The sequence below is a fragment of the Hippopotamus amphibius genome, chromosome 2 (genome assembly GCF_030028045.1).
Source record: "Hippopotamus amphibius kiboko isolate mHipAmp2 chromosome 2, mHipAmp2.hap2, whole genome shotgun sequence".
NCBI classification, from domain to species: domain Eukaryota; kingdom Metazoa; phylum Chordata; class Mammalia; order Artiodactyla; family Hippopotamidae; genus Hippopotamus; species Hippopotamus amphibius.
In genome coordinates, this window is record NC_080187.1 from 217162549 (window position 1) to 217179857 (window position 17309).

The window sequence follows — 17309 nt, forward strand, 5'->3', positions numbered from 1 at the left end:
GAGCTATTTCCCAGAGCTGCAAACCTCCCAGGGGGTGCTCGGGCTCCATCTCCACCGGCCCCCAGCTGCCTACCAGCCATAACTCTGGACGGTGGCACCCGGGGGAACCGTGAAAGCCAAGGCTTTTACTCTCCACCTCCTGCACTCCAGGCTGTGAGACGCTGCCCCACACCTTTCCTCAGGCAGGTGAGTGGCTTCCTCTGTCTGTGTGACCCTCTAGCTCGGTGACTGTGGACTCTGTCCTCAGAGAGGTGGGACCACCTCTTGGCATCTCTGCCCCCAGTCTTATCTGCTTGTGTGTCAGTTCTAACACTGCTACTGCCTGTTCAAGCAGGAAGGCAACGGTGAGTGCTCAGGCAGAATTTCAACTCACAGCAATTTGTAAATACTCTAAGAAACCAGCTTTTAAAAGTGGAGCTCTTCAAGGTGGGGAAACTGAGGCAGAGAGCAGGGATCACTTGCCTAGCATCTTACCCCATTGCTCTCCTCCCTGTCCTGTGATCTTCTCTGGAGTAGGAGTCCACAGCAGAGGCGACTGCCAGCTAGCAGCTGGGTCCCACCTCTGCCACAGGACTGGCTCATTGGCCTGTTTGGGTGGCCAGCACTAGCCCAGAGCTGGGGGGATGGGAACTCAGTAAAGAGGGCATCATAGCTCAGCAAGCCAGGCCTGGCCGAGGAGGGTAGCTGTCTCTAGTCCAGCAGATGCAGACTGCTAACAACAGACCCCACTGGCTCCTACCCTAGAGATTGTAAAGCATGTGATGCCCTCTAGCCCATCATGTGCCAAAACCCAAGAGTGACTACTTTGCTTCCAAAGGCTCTAAAACTTCCAGCACCTAGCACACTGCCAGGAGGATTTGGGCTCCAGTTTCAGTGCCTCTCCGTGTTTGACCTCAGGGAGTTTCTTAAACCTCTGAGCCTTGGGTTCCACACCTGTAAAATGGGCCTCGTGATACCACCTCACTGGGTCATTGGAAGGGTTAAAGGAGCTCAGGCGAGTAGAGGCTTTCAGAGTGCTCGTAATGGAAGCTGTACCTGTGCTGCTGGCAGCCAGGATGCCTCCGATTACACCCCGAAACCGCTCGGTTGGACACCACTCCCTTTAACATCTTTTGTGACAAGTGCTGGTCTCCCCACGAATCATGAGGGTGTTCATTGCATGTGGTAATTTCCCTCCCTTTTTTCCAATTCAGCCATCTTTCCTGAGTGACTCTGTGCCTGTGGCCTTACGTGGGGTTCTGGGGTTCTGATGGGACTCGGGCTTGGTCCTGCTCTGGAGGACCGAGGGGAGGCAAGCAGGGATGCAGATGCTGAGCACACCAGGGGGTCACTGCGCTGTCAGGGTGAGTCCAGGGGGCCACAGGAGCTGAGAGGACACCCCGACCTACTAGTGAGACCCTCACGCAGCAAGGACAACCGGCACAAAGAGGGAGGGGAGAGAGCAGGTCAGGAGGGCGGCTGGGGGCAGGCAAGCCAGCTCATTTAGGACATGTGACCCCACCAAGAAGTTCAGTTGACACAAAGGGAGCCTTTGAAATGAAAAAAATGATCTTCCCTTTTTCTTCTGGACATTTTAAACGAAACAGTGGTCATAAAATCCCTTGGAGGCTTTTCAGCAAGGGAGACACTGATCAGGCTCAGCAGCCTGCGTCAGGGGTGGGGGTGGGGACACATTGATTGCTGGGGGGGGGGGGGGGGGGGGGCGGGCGGGGGCAGATGCTGGGCCTGGGCCTTCGCAAGGCTGTGATGGGGTCTGGGGCAGGCGACTTGGATGGCAGAATGGCCAGCACGCATGACTGCTTGTGGGTGTGAGAAGGGAGCCAACATTCACTCACATTCACGGCTGGGTGGATGGTGGTACCCCAGCTGGGAACCCGGGAGGAGGAGCTGGCTGCGGGCAAGGTATCAGGCTCCGCTTCGGACCTGCTACGTTCAAGATCCCTGAGAGATGGAGGCCTGGGTCAGGGAGCTGCGCCTGGGAGTTGTCAGCAAGGACGACAGAATTCTGAGCTCCATTTTGGTGGGGAGACGAGGGGAGGGAAGGTGCTGTCGATAGTCACCCAGCCAGGGAGTGTGAGCGCCTCCCACCCGGGGTCCAGGGCTCCTTCCGCTCTGTACGGGCCTTGGGGACACCAGAGAGGACCTGGGGCTCCCTGGGTTGGTTTTCAAGGCCAACCCGAACCCAAACGAGCCCCTCTGGGCTCCTCACCTGGACGAGCGACCAAAGGAACACCTCTGCCGACTGGACATCTCAGTGCAGGTGGTTTTTATTATTAAAGCCAAGATTGGAAAATGGCCGTCCCCCCACCCCCGGACCCTCCCACCCACCTCCAGAGCGATCCCTTTATGTCCCGTGAAGGTGAAAACGAGATTTGTCTTGAAAAGACTCAGAAACGCCCATGCCTAGATGAGAATGAGGACAGATGAAACAGGCTCAGATGGTGGGGTGTGTGTGTGTGATCGTGTGGGCTCCACCCAGGATTCCTGGAAAAGACGGCTTGGGGGTGGGGCTGGACAGCCCCTGCTCACAGTGCTGTTCCCGCGGGTCCCGGGTGGGCATCAGGAACAAAGGCAACAGAAGAGGCTGAGCTGGCCCCCGCGCTCTACCCTGCTGAAGCTGGGCCACAGGCTGGTTTTTGTAAAAGTGGTTTAAAAAACCCCCAGCCACGAGCACCACCCTCCCCTGAGCAGGGTGAGAGGAGGCGCCAGCTCTGGGCTTTGAGGTCTGAGGCATGTGGCCTCCTGGCCTGGCGTCACCTCCCTGGAGGCAGGCAGCACCCTGAGGGAGGCCAGGAGGGCTCCTGGGCCCCTCGTGTGGCCCTTGGTGGCCTCCGGGGCCCCGGGAGAGCATCGAGATGGCTGTCTCCGCCCTCCCCCTCCCCCCCCCCCCCCCCAGCCTGCCTGGAGGCTCTAGGCTTCAGGGACCCTGTGCAGCTTTTGCTCTTTGGATTCCAAAGATCTGAACTTCTCCAGCACAGGCACAGCAGGCTGGAAATGGATGACAGGCTTGATCTGAAAGACAGTGAAGCCCTCCTGGTTCTTCTGGTTGAACAGACTTACCCTGTGCTCCAGCTCAGGGCTGGTTTGGGCCGAGCCCGCTGGGCTGGGCCGGGCAAGGGGGGCTGGGTCCAAGGCCCTCCGGGATGGGCAGGGGTCCTCCGACAGGGAGGACAACAGGTCCTGGACGGTGGCCTCTGCCGTCTGCTGCTGAGGTGGTGGCGGCGGCAGTGGCAAGGGAGAGGGGCTGGGCTCAGAGGATGGCTCCTCGCGGGCGGTGCTGCAGTCTGTGAAGGAGCCCAGCGTCTGGCTGCTGTCACTCTGGGCCCGGGTGACGGAGCTGCGCGTGGAGCGGGAGGCGCTCTCAGAGGTGGCGCTGGCGCGGTTGCCATCGCTGCTGGGCTTCAGGGGCACATCGACGGAAAAGAGGTCAGAGGAGATGTTGGGCTGGTGGATGTCTATGGCAGCCGTGGTGACCACACACACAGCTGGCTCTGGGACACCGCTGTCTGCAAGAAAGGAAGGGATGCGGGTCACACTCTACCCTTGCCACACCTGTGCGTGCCCGGATGGGGGTGGGCCTAGGAGTGAGGCTGGATGGTGGGCAGTGAGTGTGAATAGGCCTTGTTGAGAGAGGCCTCAGTAGATGGTCCAGTTCTCCAATATTCACCCCCCGCCCTGAGGGAAGATCAGGCCTCCCCATCTTGTTGAACCCAAGTGCAGACATGTGACATGCCTTGGCCAAACATCTGTAAGAACTGACTGGTGGCACTTCCTGGAGACGCTATATAAACCAGCTGTGCTTTTGCCCTGGCAGTCAGCGATGTTCCAGAATGGATGACAGCTGTTCTGCCCTGTTGGGTGCTAGAGGAGAGATGACAGCTTGGGCATAGAGCCCCTGGCCAGTGCGCCTTCGTTGGTTTATTTGAACCACGTAGACGTGGGGTTACTGCCACTGTGCCGTAGCCTAGCCCACCCTGACGAACTCAGAAAGCATGGTGTGCCACGACGAGGAGTTTGAATTTCATGGAGTCACAGTTTTAAATGGGTGCGGTGTGCGAGGGACATGACCCGAGCTGCGCCTTCAGAAGACTGATTAATCTCTAGAGGATGCACTTTAGGGGGAGGGTGGAGGACACCTCAAAACGTCTTTGCTCCAAGTGAGAGGTGTCAAGGGGCCGCGGCGCAGTGGCTGTCGTGTGGTTCCCTCTCAAGTGGTGGGGAGAGTGGATTGGGAAAGAGGTCCAGGCTAGAGATGGTGGTCTTTGAGATTAGCAGGTTGGATAAGGCTTTGGAAGAGGAGAGAGAAGAAGGAAAGAGACTAAATTGTGGAAAAGAAAAAATCCAAATGTATTCAACATGTCACACAATATGACATTCTAGCCTTACAATGGCGTTTACAAGGATTTAAGGGCTGGGAAATGTAGACTCCAAGATTCGAGACGTTGGCTAAGGAGAAACAAGAAGTTGAAGGACCGAGTATCATTTTAAAACTCAACCTTTCCCATAAGTGAAAACCAGTAGGTCCCCTGAGACTTTCTGAAGTGCAAGAATGACGCATAAATCAAGCAAGGACATGCCCAATGCCTGCTGCTTCCCAAGCCCAGTTACGCTGCTCTCTCACCCCATCACGCTCCTCCTGAAAGGTTCTCAGGTTGGGAGGCGCTGAGGTCATTAGTTTTCTAGATTCTAGCGCTTTTCCATTCCAGGGTCCCCCATGCAGCTCTCTTTGGTGATCCCAGAGCGCTCCCACCCCAGCACCACAGCTCTAGTGCTAGAGTTTGCTGGCAGCCTCAGACTCTGCCTGCAGTTATGGGTCACAGGTGCCGGGAGATGGACAGCCAGGTGAGCTGTCCCTAGCCTGGATGCCAGAGGTGGCCAGGGCCACCTCTGGCGTGGGGCCACACAGGGGTTCTGGTACCCGTAGAAGAGCCGCTGACGCAGACTTACCACTGCTGGGCCCATTGTAGTACTGGCTGATGTAGCTGTTCATGTCATCTTTCACCACGGCTTCTAGGAGGCGGGGACAGAGAAGGGTGAGTGTGATGGCGAACCAGAGAGCCCAAGAGGCAGGGGCTGTGGCCAGTTCATGCGCCTCCCCCGGTACTCCTGCCCCTACACCCCCGTCACCACGAGAGGAGGCGCCTGTCTCCCACCAGCTCCCTGCCACTCTGATCCTCCATGGGGACCGCACGTCTCATCTGCCCCAGGGGTGGGCTGGACTGGGGATCAGGGACCCAGGTTCTGATGAAGTATCCAGCCTGCTGTATGATAAGGACGGGCCCTTTCCTTCTCTGTCCTCAGTTTCCCCTTCTCTGAGTTAAGGGGTGTGGAAATAGTTCCTCAGGGCGTTCCCTGCCTGGATGGCCTGAGTCTCTGATCCACCTGAGGTTCTCAGGGTCACCGGAATGCTGTCCTCAGTGCAAAAGCCTCAAAGCTCCACCTGTAGCCACACACAGCCAGCTGCAGAGGCTGGTCACCGACGACAGCCCCCTCAGTCTTCCACGCTATACAGGAATGGACGTGGGCGCTGGGCCACCCCACCCCCTACGCTCTTCCTAGCACATGGTAGGTGCTCAGTTATTGAATGAATAGTTATTGAATGAATAACAAATGAGAAGGTGTAAAGCTGTCCAGATCAAGGGAGACGGCATGAGAACAAGGTCTCAAAGAAATGTTGGTTCACTGTCCTGATGGGGTGGGGAAGGAATGCAGAGAGGAGAGGTGAGAACCGCAGAGAGGCCTGAGCGTGGGAGGAAAAGCAGATGACAGGAGACCCCAAACGCCATCCCAAGGAGCTTAATTAGCCTTGCCCCAAGCACAGTGAGGAACCACGGGGAAGTGTGAACATAGTCAGGTGTGAGCCACTCCCAGTGTTGTGGGGAGAGCGGTTGGGAAGGTGTCAGACTTTAAACGGGAGAACAGAGACCGCGATGCCCAGGTGAAGGAGGCTGGGTGGTGCCTGATGGGGCAGAAGGCAAGGATGAGGGTCCACACCCCAAGAAGCCATGGTCTGCAGGCGACTGGACCTGATGCTTTCTGTGGCCACCTTCCTGGGCCCACCTGAGATCGCTGCAGAAGCCAGTCTGCCCTGACACTGGGAGGCCGCGTGGCAGCACACCCAGCAACCTGGCTCTTAAAAGCTTTTTTGGCCTCTTTTGATCTCTAAATGCCTGCGGCCAGAGGTGTGTTTTGCATTACTGCCTGAGCTAAGGGAAGGGCCCCAGGCTGGCTCCAGGCCCTGCTTCAGGATCACCCAGCAACGCTCGCTCAGAATCAGGCAGCAGCACTCCGCTCTGTGGCCCTTCATAATTTATGTTGTAAATGCTGTCTAGCCCTGCAGGCTGCCCTGGGAAGCGGGAGGTGGCTGGTGTGACTGCTCCCAGCAAGCAGTGCAAGGCGGAGGGCCACCGGGTCCACCAGGCCAGACAGGAGGTTCTGATCACTTATCTTGGTTTTATACTGAGGCCACGGCAGAAGGGACCTGTGATGTGGCTGTAGAGAGCCATGTGACATGGGCAGGATAATGAACTCAGCTGAAGTATCCACAGACCCATGAATCCCAAAGGGGCCACTCGCAGGAGGCGGCCCGGGGTGAAAGAGAAGAACCCAGAGCCTGGGTTCTTGTGCTGGTGCTGCCACTGGCCACCGTGGGAACTTGGGCAGGTCCTATCCCCTCTCTGGGCCTCCATTTCTTTACCTGTCCCCTGAGGGAGCCAGCAGGGCTCTTAGAGATGGTGACAGCTGGCTCCCGACCCCTCTGCAGTCCTGAAGTTCCAGTAGGTGAGTCAGAGCAGAGTGGGATGCGACCAGAGGCAGCTGAGTTACGTCCCGAACCCCCAGTGCGGGAATCACCTCAGCGCCTGCCTGAGCGGGGCTCCCCCAGCCATGACCTGCACAACCTCAGGGAAGGGGGCGCCTACCCCCTCGTTGAGCAGCTCTAATAATCAGGTCCATCTGTGCTCAACAGGTCCGTGTGCCTGTCCCTCTACCTCCAAGGAGCAGAGTCAGGGCCTCCTGGGGACATCCACCCCTTGGTCAGGCGGCCCGTCTCCGTCTCCTCAGGAAGGGCCCACTATGTGAAGCCTGGGAATCCTGGTCCTGTCCCCACAGGTACCAAGGATAAGGCCATTTCGACTCACAATCTATGAGCCAGACCTTCCAGCACTTAAAAAGCCCTCGCATCTCTCCTGATAAGTCTCTCCTGAGAAACCCCTGTCCATTTTTCACCCCTCCTCAGTTTCCCAGCCTCTCCACTCTAAAGGCTTCGCTGTGGGCTCCAGATGTGACCAAAACTAGGGGAGGAGGGGACAGGAGGGGATTAGTGTTTATTGTGCCTTTCAAAGCTCCAGGCTGCAGGTTCGGTGCTTCACACGCCCATCTCCTTTAATCCCCACCTCCATCCTGCAAGGCTGGGATTGTTTAACAGGTGGGTCCTTCCCAAGATCTGGTGTGATCATTCCCCTAAGGCAGCCTAACATCCTCCAGGTGGGTTTAGCAACCACCCTACTCTGCTGACTCATGAGCTTGTGGCCAACACTGACGCCCAAGTCTTCTCTGCAGGAGCGGGGCCAGGCCAGCCAGGCCTTCTCCATGCCGTGGCCATGTAACCCCCCAGAGGACTTCACGTTTATCATCTCAGGCAAATGTCAGCTTGTTGGTTTTAGCCCAGAGCCTGCTGAAAGCATTCTGAATCTTGATTCAGTCTACTAAGGTATTCTCTCTCTCTCTTCTGTCTGTGTTGACTATTTGAGGATGCTCACATCCTCATCCAATCCATAGATAAAAATAACCTAGGCCAGGTGACCTTCAGCCCAGACATCTCTCCTGAGCTTCTGACTGGTCTGGCCAACTGGACAGCTTCTCCTGGATGACCTCCAGCTACCTCTGATTCAACATGTACAAAACAGAACTCAGTTTCTCCCTCCGCCTCTGTCTTGGTGAATGGTTCCCTTGCTCACCCAGGCTGAGACCCTGGTCACTGCTCCATGCTCCTCCTCCATCCTGACCAACAACCAACTCCTGCCAAATCCGCGACCAGTTGAGGCACCCCAGATGCCCTCTGCTATGGTCCATAGCCTAGCCTTAGGTCAGCCTCGACATGGGGCTACCCACCTTCCATCTAAGAATAACGCCCTGCCTCAGGGTTTGTTTCAATTAGGCACCAAGGAGCCCAGGGCCAAGTAGGAACCGTCCCACAGGAGGACTGGGTTGGCTGACCCTGGAGGAGTGGGAAAGATGGGTTGGTACAAACACAGACTCCAGGACAAAACAGCGCAGGTGCCAACCCCAGATCTGCAGACGTTTGCTGTGTAGTCTTAGGCAAATCCCTAGCCACTCTGAGCCTCAGCTTACTCACCTGTAAAATGGGAATAAGAAATATCTACATGCTGGTGAGCTGTACGTTTCCCTGAGATAATGAAGGTCAAGTCTAACCTGGGGCTGTCCCTCACCTCCCTGAAACCCCAGGCCGTGGTTCTCCCTACCAGCCCCCAAACCTTGGGTCATTTCTGTGGCAGCTGCTGCAGCTGCGCTCGGCTGCCCGGCGCCTTTCTTCCTAGGGCGTGAGTGTTCTGCAAAGCCACCCTGACTAATCCCCCTAAAGCCGGTCGAGTGCTGTGGTGGCAACACTCGTTATGTGGGTTTTGCTCCTTGGGCAGAGCCCCAACCTGCCCAGCGAGGCAGAGGTGGAGCAGAGGGGCAGGGAGTCAGATGGGCCTCCCACAGGCGGCAGGACTGGCCAGGCTGGGGGTTGGTGGGGAGCTCAGGACTGCACACCCACAGGTCCTGTGCAGATCCAGGCCCCAAAGCCCAGAGGAAAGCCCTGAGTCCTGGCTGGGGCTCCCACTCCCAAGCTCCAACTCGCTGCTCCACGGCTCGGCGGCCCTCGCTGAAGGAGGACACTACTCTTCACTGAGCACCTGCTGTGGACCAGGCTGAGGGCCGTGCATATGACTGAATGTTCAGTCCTTCTCAGTGAACATGTGCTTCTGCTACTGTTTGGAAGGATTAGGGTTCAGACACAGGACCAGCTGCATAATTTGTGGGGCCTCTTGTTTAAAAAGCATTAAGGCCCAGAAATAAACCCACCCATGTATGGTCGATTAACTTAAAACAAAGGAGCTAAGAATATACAATGAGCAAAGAACAGTCTCCTCAGGAAGTGGTCCTGGGGAAACTGGACCCCTATCTTATACCACACACAAAAATTTACTCAAAATGGATTAAGACTTGAATGTGAAACCTGAAACCATAAAACTCCTAGAAGAAAACATAGGCGGTAGGTAAGCTCCTTGACACTGGTCTTGGCAATGATTTTTTGGATTTGACACTAAAAGCAAAAGCAACAAAAGCAAAAATAAATAAGTGGAACTATTCAAACTAAAAAGCTTCAGCACAGCAAACAAAATGAAAGGCAATGTACTGAATGGGAGAAAATATTCGCAACTCATATCTGATAAGGGTTAATATCCAAAATATATAAAGAACTCATACAACTCAATAGCGAAAAGCCAAACAATCCAATTTAAAAACTGGATCTGAATAGACATTTTTGCAAAGACGACACGCAACAGGCCAAAGGTACATGAAAGATGCTCAACTTCGCTAATCATCAGGGAAATATAAATCAGAACCACAGTGAGATATCAGCTCACATTGTTAGAATGGCTGTTATCAAAAGGACAAGAGATAAGTGTTGGCAGGAAGGTAGAGAAAAGGGAGTTCTTGTACACTGTGGGTGGGAATGTAAATTGGTGCAGCCGCTGTGGAAAACAGTATGGAGGTTCCTCAAAAAACTAAAAATAGAGCTACCATATGATTCAGCAATTCTGCTCCTGGGGGTGGGGGGGTGGGTGTGTGTATCTCTGAAGAAAACAAAAACACTAATTCGAAAAGACACATGCACCCCAATGTACACAGCAGCACTATTTATAATAGCCAAGGTATGGAAACAAGTGCCCATCAACAGACGAATGGATAAAGTAGATGTGGTATACACATGGACATACACACACACACACACACATACAATGGAATGTTACTCAGCCATAAAAAAGAATGAAATCTTGCCATTTACAACAACATGGATGGACCAGAGGGCATTATGCTTAAGTGAAATAAGTCAGACAAAGACAAGGTATGATCTCACTTATATATGGAATCTAAAAACAAAACCAAACCAAAACAACTGCTCCCCAGTCTACTCTGCCCCGCCCCCCGAGCTCACAGATACAGAGAACAGACTGGTCGTTCCCAGAGGCAGGAGGTGGGGGGTGGGTGAAATGGGTTGGTGGAGGGTGTCAAAAGGTACAAACTTCCAGTTATAAAATAAATGGCATGGGGATATGATACAGTATGGTCACTATAGTTGATACTGTCGTATATTTGAAAGTTGCTAAGAGAATAAATCTTAAAAGTTCTCATCACAAGAAATAAAATTCTGTAACCATGTATAGTGATGGATGTTAACTAAATTTACTGTGATTCCTCAGTATATACAAGCATCGAATCATTACCTGGTATACCTGAAACTAATATGTCAGTTATACACACACACACGTCAATTATACCTCTCTGAAAGAAAAAAATACTAAAAATTTCAAGAGAGTGATAGCAGAGCAATGAACCAAGTGTGAGGCCCTCAGTGACTGCATAGGTCACCACCCGCCATGAAGCCAGTCCTGCTCAGAGAGGTTAAGTGACTCGTTCAAGGCCAAGTTGAGATTCAAATCCAGCCCTGAGTCTTAAACTCACGTCCTTCCTTCAATACCACCTACACCTCTGGCCCTGTCAGCTGCCTTGCTGCTTTGTGTGAGGCCGCCCAGGTCTAGTTCTACGGCTTTGGGGCTCCCCCGGGGTCTCCAGCGCCCCCACAAGGCACACACAGCAGGAGGCCAGTGATGGCAGAAACCCTGACTTGCCTCTGTTGGCACACAGGCCTCTCCTCTCCCAAGGTTAAACACCGGTGCCAGCTCTGTGGGCCTGGTGCACCTCTGCGGGGGTTTCTCTGAGTGCTGGTGCTGCGGGGGACGCCGAGGTTCACTGTGATATATGGTGAAAGCTGTGGCACTCCCATCAGGGGTTGTAACTCATACGTTATGGGTGAGCTTCAAGACTAATAAATTTGGGAGGGAAGTATTAATGATTACACTGGGGCACTGTGAACTTGGCAGGCCCCAAAGCCCGGAACTTTGCAGCCTGGGTTTCACAAATGATTTGTGCTGGAGCAAGTTTAAACAGAAGCTGGTCGGCGTTACTCTGACTGTGACCTGCTGGCAATTGTTGAGACTGCAGGAGCCGCTTCTCCTGCCCCAGGCTGAGGCTGGCACTCCCACTCTCCCGGGCTGCCCTCCCCCCCCCCGCCCCGCGAGCAAGACCCTCTCCTGAGGCTCTTGAGACTTATTGCTGATGTCTGCAGGTTCACCCCCGGTTGTGCACTAGTGGACACGGTGAGCCTCAGGGCCCTTGCTGGCCTGAAGGTCATGGTGAGCAATGAACGATGGCCCTTTCTCCATCTCCAGTGTGGCCCAGGGCGCCCTTAGCTTGTTTAGCCATAATTTCTAATGTCATGGAAACCCCTCCCTGGACACAGCTCCTGGTCAAAGAGAGATCAGCTGGGGTGCCCTGTCTCCACGGCCCATCCGAGCCTGTGAAGCATGCATGCCACTGGCTAGGCCCCCAGGCTTCTGCCTTCTGCCTCAGAGGCACTGCCTTTTCTGTTGACAGCTCTGGAGGCCCACCACCAAGTGGCAGATGGGGAACGCACTGTGCTCTGCTGAGTGGGCGGGGGCAGGTATGCATCTGGAGAGCTGGGAGGTAGGGGTGTCACAGAGGAGATAAAGGAGAGCAGGGGTGGGATTCCAGGGCTAGACAGGAGGGGCATTTCAACTGCTCCCAGGGGTGCATATTTGCCATCTCTATGGGAGGCCTGAGTGCCTTGCTCAGAAACGCCTCTAGTTTCCAGGAGGCTCAGCACAGACCCCATGATTCCCTGGCTGGCACATGCAGCTCATCACTTTCTTCTGATTCTGCCTCCCTGCACTTTCTTCTGGAAGTTGCCCCCTATGGGGACTGCAGAGAGAGGAGGAACAGGGTGGAGAGGTAGGGAGTCAAAGCGTCATAGCACTAGAATGTGTGGGATTATTTTAAAGGCTTGGTTTGTTTGCAGATTCTCTGACCCCAGATCTTGACTCCTGGTAAATCCAAATGTGGCCTCTGGTGTCCAGGGTCTGGAGGTCATTGGCTGGAGGACAGTAACGGCCATCCTGTTATCTCAAGAGCTAAGGCTCCAGATGAGGGAGAGGTGCTGCAGAACATGTGGCTGGACTGGAGGTGCTCAGCTGAGCTCAGGTGTTTGAAGGTGGGCTCAGCTGAAGGCAGAACAGCACCAGGCATGCTCAAGCACCAGGTGAGCTGCAGCCTCCGAATGGGGTGTGAGCAGCCGCCATGGGCAGAGCAAGGAGGCTGACAGGAGGGAGAGCAAGGAAGCGCTCCTCCAGCTCACGCTGCTCCATCGGGAGGACATCCTGGGATGGGCCAGGAGATTGTACACCTGCTCCTCCCATCCCTGGGAAGTAAGACCAAATGGGCAAAAGTGGCCACTGACTTCCAGGAGAACTTTCAAAAGGAAGATTCTTAAATTCTTATATTCTGAATTCCACAAACACCTGCATGGGGAGCTGAAAGCCAAGAGTGGGGTTTCTGGAGTGGGCTATTGCCAGATGCCCCCTGAGCTCTGAGAGAAGACCCAGGGTCGCAGGACCCAGAGGGAAACAAGTGATGTCCACAGGCCTTATTTTGTTCTTTGATCAGTTATGGGCTTGCAGAGTACATTCCACACAACAGACTCTATGGGGAGCCTGCTGAGGGCCAGGCACGGTGGGCCCTGAGGATAAAGTGTGGGAGCGACCTGGCACGATTGGGGTCTAATGGGAGTTCATATCAGGTCTTGAGAGAAGGGTGTGGTGACTGGGAGCTCACTCCAAGATGGGGTTTAAGGATGAAAAGGAGTCTGGCCAGCAGGCCTGTCCTGCCAGTGAACAGCATGTGGAAAGGCTCAGAGACTTACTACTGCGCAGAACACTTCCCAAACGCAAAGATGTTTCACTCAGAGTGAAAGTGAAGACAGAGTGCAGAGTGGAAGGAGATGAGATGGTGGCAGGGCGGGGGGAGGGGGGACAGCCTGGGACAAGACCATCAAGGGTCTTCTATGCCACCTGTTATAAGTTGTCATTGTGTCTTCCCCGCCAAAGTCATATGCTGAAATCCTAACCCCCAGTATTCAGCATATGATCTAATTTGGAACTGTGACTGTTGCAGATATAATTAGTTAAGATGAGGTCACATGGGAGTGAGGTGGGCCCCAGACCCAACATGACTAGGGTCCTTATAAAAAGGGAAATTTGGATACAGACACACACACAGGGAGAACGCCATGTGAAGAGAAGCAGACATCTGGGTGATGCTTCTACAAGCTAAGGGATGCCAAGGATTACCAGCAAAGCACCAGAAGCTTTGGCTCTCCACAGGGAGAGGCTCCCTCACAGCCCTCAGAAGGAACCAACCCTGCCAAGACCTTGATCTCAGACTTCCATCCTCCAGAACTGTGAGACAGTAAACTTCTGTTGTTTAAGCCACCCAGTTTGCAGTACTTTGTTTCAGCAGCCCTAGCGAATACCAGCCAAGGTGTTAAGTCAGGAAGTGACATGAAAGCTGTATGCAGCATCACTGTGTGTGTGTGTAGTGGGGACACAGGACTGAAGAGGGCACTCATGGAGGCAAAGCTGAGGTCAGGGAGCCGGGCGAGGTCCAGAGATATGGAAGGCTGAACAGTGCAGACGAAAAAGGGGAATGGTTCGAGATACATGTAGGCAGTAAAATCAGCAGGAATTGGTGATGGGTTGTGAGTCAGGATCTACAAAGCCCTAGAAACCTGGAGTAAAGGCAGGAATCAGACTACAGCTGAACACAAATGAATGTCAAAATCTGCTCAGGGGAACAGAAAGCCAGCTGCCCAAGGATGGGCTGCGGGGAACACGTGGGCTTGGGTCGTCTGTGCGCTGACGCCAGGCAGCCACCACAAGGCTCAGGAGCCTTCTGGCCTTGTCACAGGAATCTTGGGTCCAGAACAAAAAAAGCAGGGGTGCTCTCAGCACACTGCCCTGATCTTGCAGCTCCCCAAGAACTGTGTTTAGATGTAGATGTCACTCTGAGAGGGACTGAAACATTGGAATGCTCAGGGAGGGGCAGGGCAGCAAGAACTTGGAGAGCTTAACCCTTGAAGATTGGCTGTGGGAATGCAGGTGACAGTCTCTGGAGGAGAAAACACTCAGAGGCCAGTCTCTGAAAGGATGCCTCAGCTGGGAGGGCACCCACAAGACTTATACATAAAAGCTTCATCCAAGTGGGAGAGGTGGGTACCGGGGGGCAGACCTCAGCTCAGTCTGAGGAAGAATTTTCTAACAGGCAGAGCTGTTTGGTGTTGAGTTGGCGTGGGCTTCCCTGGGAGGTGTGGGCTACCTGTTCTTAGAGGAAGGTAAAACCTCTTGGCAGAGGTTATAGATGGGATTAGTATATCAGCTGAAGAGCTGGACTCAGAAGTCCTTCCTGGCCCCCAAATTCTATAGTTCTAAGGTTGGAAGGTTTCTCAAAAGGTCATAACAGCAATCACCCCACTCTCCAAAACCCGTTCACTGTGCTTTCTCACGTCCATCAGCTCCCCAGACTTCTTGTAAGGCAGACAGAGCTGCAGTTATGAGCCCACTTTACAGAGGGGAACCCTGGAAGCCCCAAGTCATAGAGCTGGGGAGTGGCAGAGTCTGGAGCTCTGGCTTCCTGCCTCCCAGCTTGCCCAGCTCTGCCTGGCTGTTGCTGCCCTGGCAAGGAGGACACAGCACGCCAAGGTGAAGTGGGCCCTAGACCAAGCTGGGGTCTAGGGTCCCACAGCCTGGGTTCCAAGCCCAGCACCTCCATTCCTTGTGTGTGACCTCATGAAATTGTCTTGACCTCTTTGGGTGAGAGTTTCCTCCTCCTTATGAGAGAAAGGAAGTGTGAGGATGAAATGAAAGAACACTAAAAAGCTTCTCTCAGAGGAGTTTGATGAACTAAAGTTCCCTTAACTTTAAAAAATATGGACCCAAAAATGTATTCTTAATTATTTGGGGAAGTCAATATTTTTAAAAAAATCTTAGTGAAGTGAAGAAATCCCTTAACCATCATTTTAGTGATAATATTTTCAGGTGCAAGTTGGGGCAGGGAAGACTCAGATACGAGCAGGAAAGCAGCCTGGAGAGGGCAAGCTGCATTCAGGCTCCCAGGCTCCCCTCTGGGCTCCAACGAGGCCACAGATCTCCCCTTGGACTCCTGGGCCCTGTGAGCTGGGGCCGATTCCTGGCCTGAGCCCATCAGAACCCAGTCTCCCCAAACCCTGCAAAGGCCCACACCTGACACAGCTGCGTCACCAGGTGAGGATATTTTCACTCCCAGTCACAAAATAATACCACCTGACATTTGCAGGACTACTTTGCAATTCTGGAAGCCACTTGCACCTGCTTCCTGGAGCCTCGCAACAACCCCGTGAGGAAGGTTCAGCACTGTTCCCATTTGGCAGGGAGTAAAACCAAGACCCAGAAAGGTTAACTCCCCTCTACGAGGGGACACAGCTGGTCTTCTATAGAGGACTCTGCCCTAGGGTATAGCCAGTGCTCCCATCTCCACCAGCATCACCTGCCCATCAATTTACTACCAACCCCAAGGCTTAGGTTCTGAGCTCTCCTGGCCCCAGGCCTGGATTTACTATCTGCACCCTCGTGGGCCGGGCAGTCCAGTAGAAAAGTCCTAGGCATCCGGCTGGAAGCCTCGCTCTGCCATCTATTAACTAGTGAGGCACCTTTGGACAACTTTTCTGGGTCTCAGTTCCTTCATCCACAAAGTAGGAAAGTCAAGCCTCCCGCGAGCGGCTGCCGCGAGGGCTGGGCAGACAGTGCTCACGCAGCGGCCAGTTGCCCACAGGCACGAAATGAGTACACGTCACTGAGGTCGTGTCGAAGTCGGGTCAAGGTAGCTTGCCTCAACGCTTTCTCCCAGGCTCAGAAAGGTGGTCACAGGGCACTGATCTGAGGGTCCCCACCCCCACCCCCACCAAACTTGTGGGCCGAGCTGGGGGCACAACCCTGCCAGGCGGCGCACTCCAGCTCCAGGAAGCTGTGCGCACGGCCCAGGGCCGTGGGTGCGGAGGGGGGCTCCCCACGACGGGACTGGGGAGGCCGCGGGCGGGCTCACCTTGCGCGGGCTGCAGCTCCTCCACGACGCCCTCGGCCGCGGTCTCCTCGGCCCACGTGCCGGCCTCCACCACCTTGTAGCGGCTGCGCGGCTGACTGAGCACGTGAGGGGCCTGCAGCGCAGCCTCGCGCTCGGCCGCCAGGTCCAGGTCCTGCTGCGCCAGGTGCGCCCGCAGCTGCCGGATCTCAAACTGCAAGAAGGAGAGGGGGGCGTGGATCCGGCCCGGCCAGATGTCTGGGCGCTTTGCTCTTGGGGGAGCGGGGAGGAATGGGCTGAGCATCCAAAGGCTGGAGGGGGCATTCCTTACCAATCTCCTAGCGACACTCATCTCAAGAGCCTCTGATGTTTATGGAGTCTTTTCCAAGTAATAAAACGTGTTCCTGTGTCTCATCTCTGATACTGTGTAGTCTGCCCCCACAGTGAGGACAAGCTGGCCATGAGAGGAAACACAGCTGTGGTTTGCGGGAAGAGCATCGGAGGAGGAGTCAGGGAAACCAGATTTCAATCCGGTTCTAGTTACTTGCCTAAATGTGTGACCCAAGCTGTGGGGTGTCAAAATGAGAGTTGTTGTTTTAGTGTTTATTTATTCGGCTGCGCTGGGTCTTAGTTGCAGCATGCAGGATCTAGTTCCCTGACCAGGGGTGGAACCTGGGCCCCCTGCATTGGGAGCATGGAGTCTTAACCACTGGACCACCAGGGAAGTCCCAAAATGACAACCTTATTCAGCTGTCCTACAGTGATGGTTAGTGGAAGACTGGAAGTCCCACAACATTCAGGGCCAGTGTAACCAGCCATGGGAGCCTGCTGTGGCATCACTTGCTTGCTGGGCTGTGCTTGACTCATTTGTCTTCCAGCAGCGCCCACATCCCTCTTCTAGGAGGTTACGAGGACTGGTCAGACTGGACTGGGCTCTAGTCCCAGCCCTGCAGCTTACTGCCGTGTGGCCTTGGTTTCCTTATCTGTAAAATGGGGGTTAATCGCCCCACAGAGCTCTTTGAGGACTTGCATGCTTCATAAAGGCTTTGTAAAAA

The 17309-nt window shown here is 54.5% G+C and overlaps 1 protein-coding gene across 5 annotated transcripts in view; it reads right to left on the reverse strand.

Moving 5' to 3' along the window:
- Positions 1-2251: 2251 nt before the first annotated feature.
- Positions 2252-17309, reverse strand: part of TMEM266 (transmembrane protein 266) — a 122337-nt gene continuing 107279 nt past the window's right edge. For all 5 annotated transcript variants that reach the window (XM_057723497.1, XM_057723498.1, XM_057723500.1 and 2 more), the window contains 3 exons: positions 16279-16468; positions 4948-5010; positions 2252-3506 (listed from right to left, as the gene is read on the reverse strand). In XM_057723497.1, coding sequence (XP_057579480.1) covers positions 2911-3506; positions 4948-5010; positions 16279-16468 — 849 coding nt within the window. In that variant the 3' untranslated portion in view covers positions 2252-2910. The remainder of the gene's footprint in view (positions 3507-4947; positions 5011-16278; positions 16469-17309) is intronic.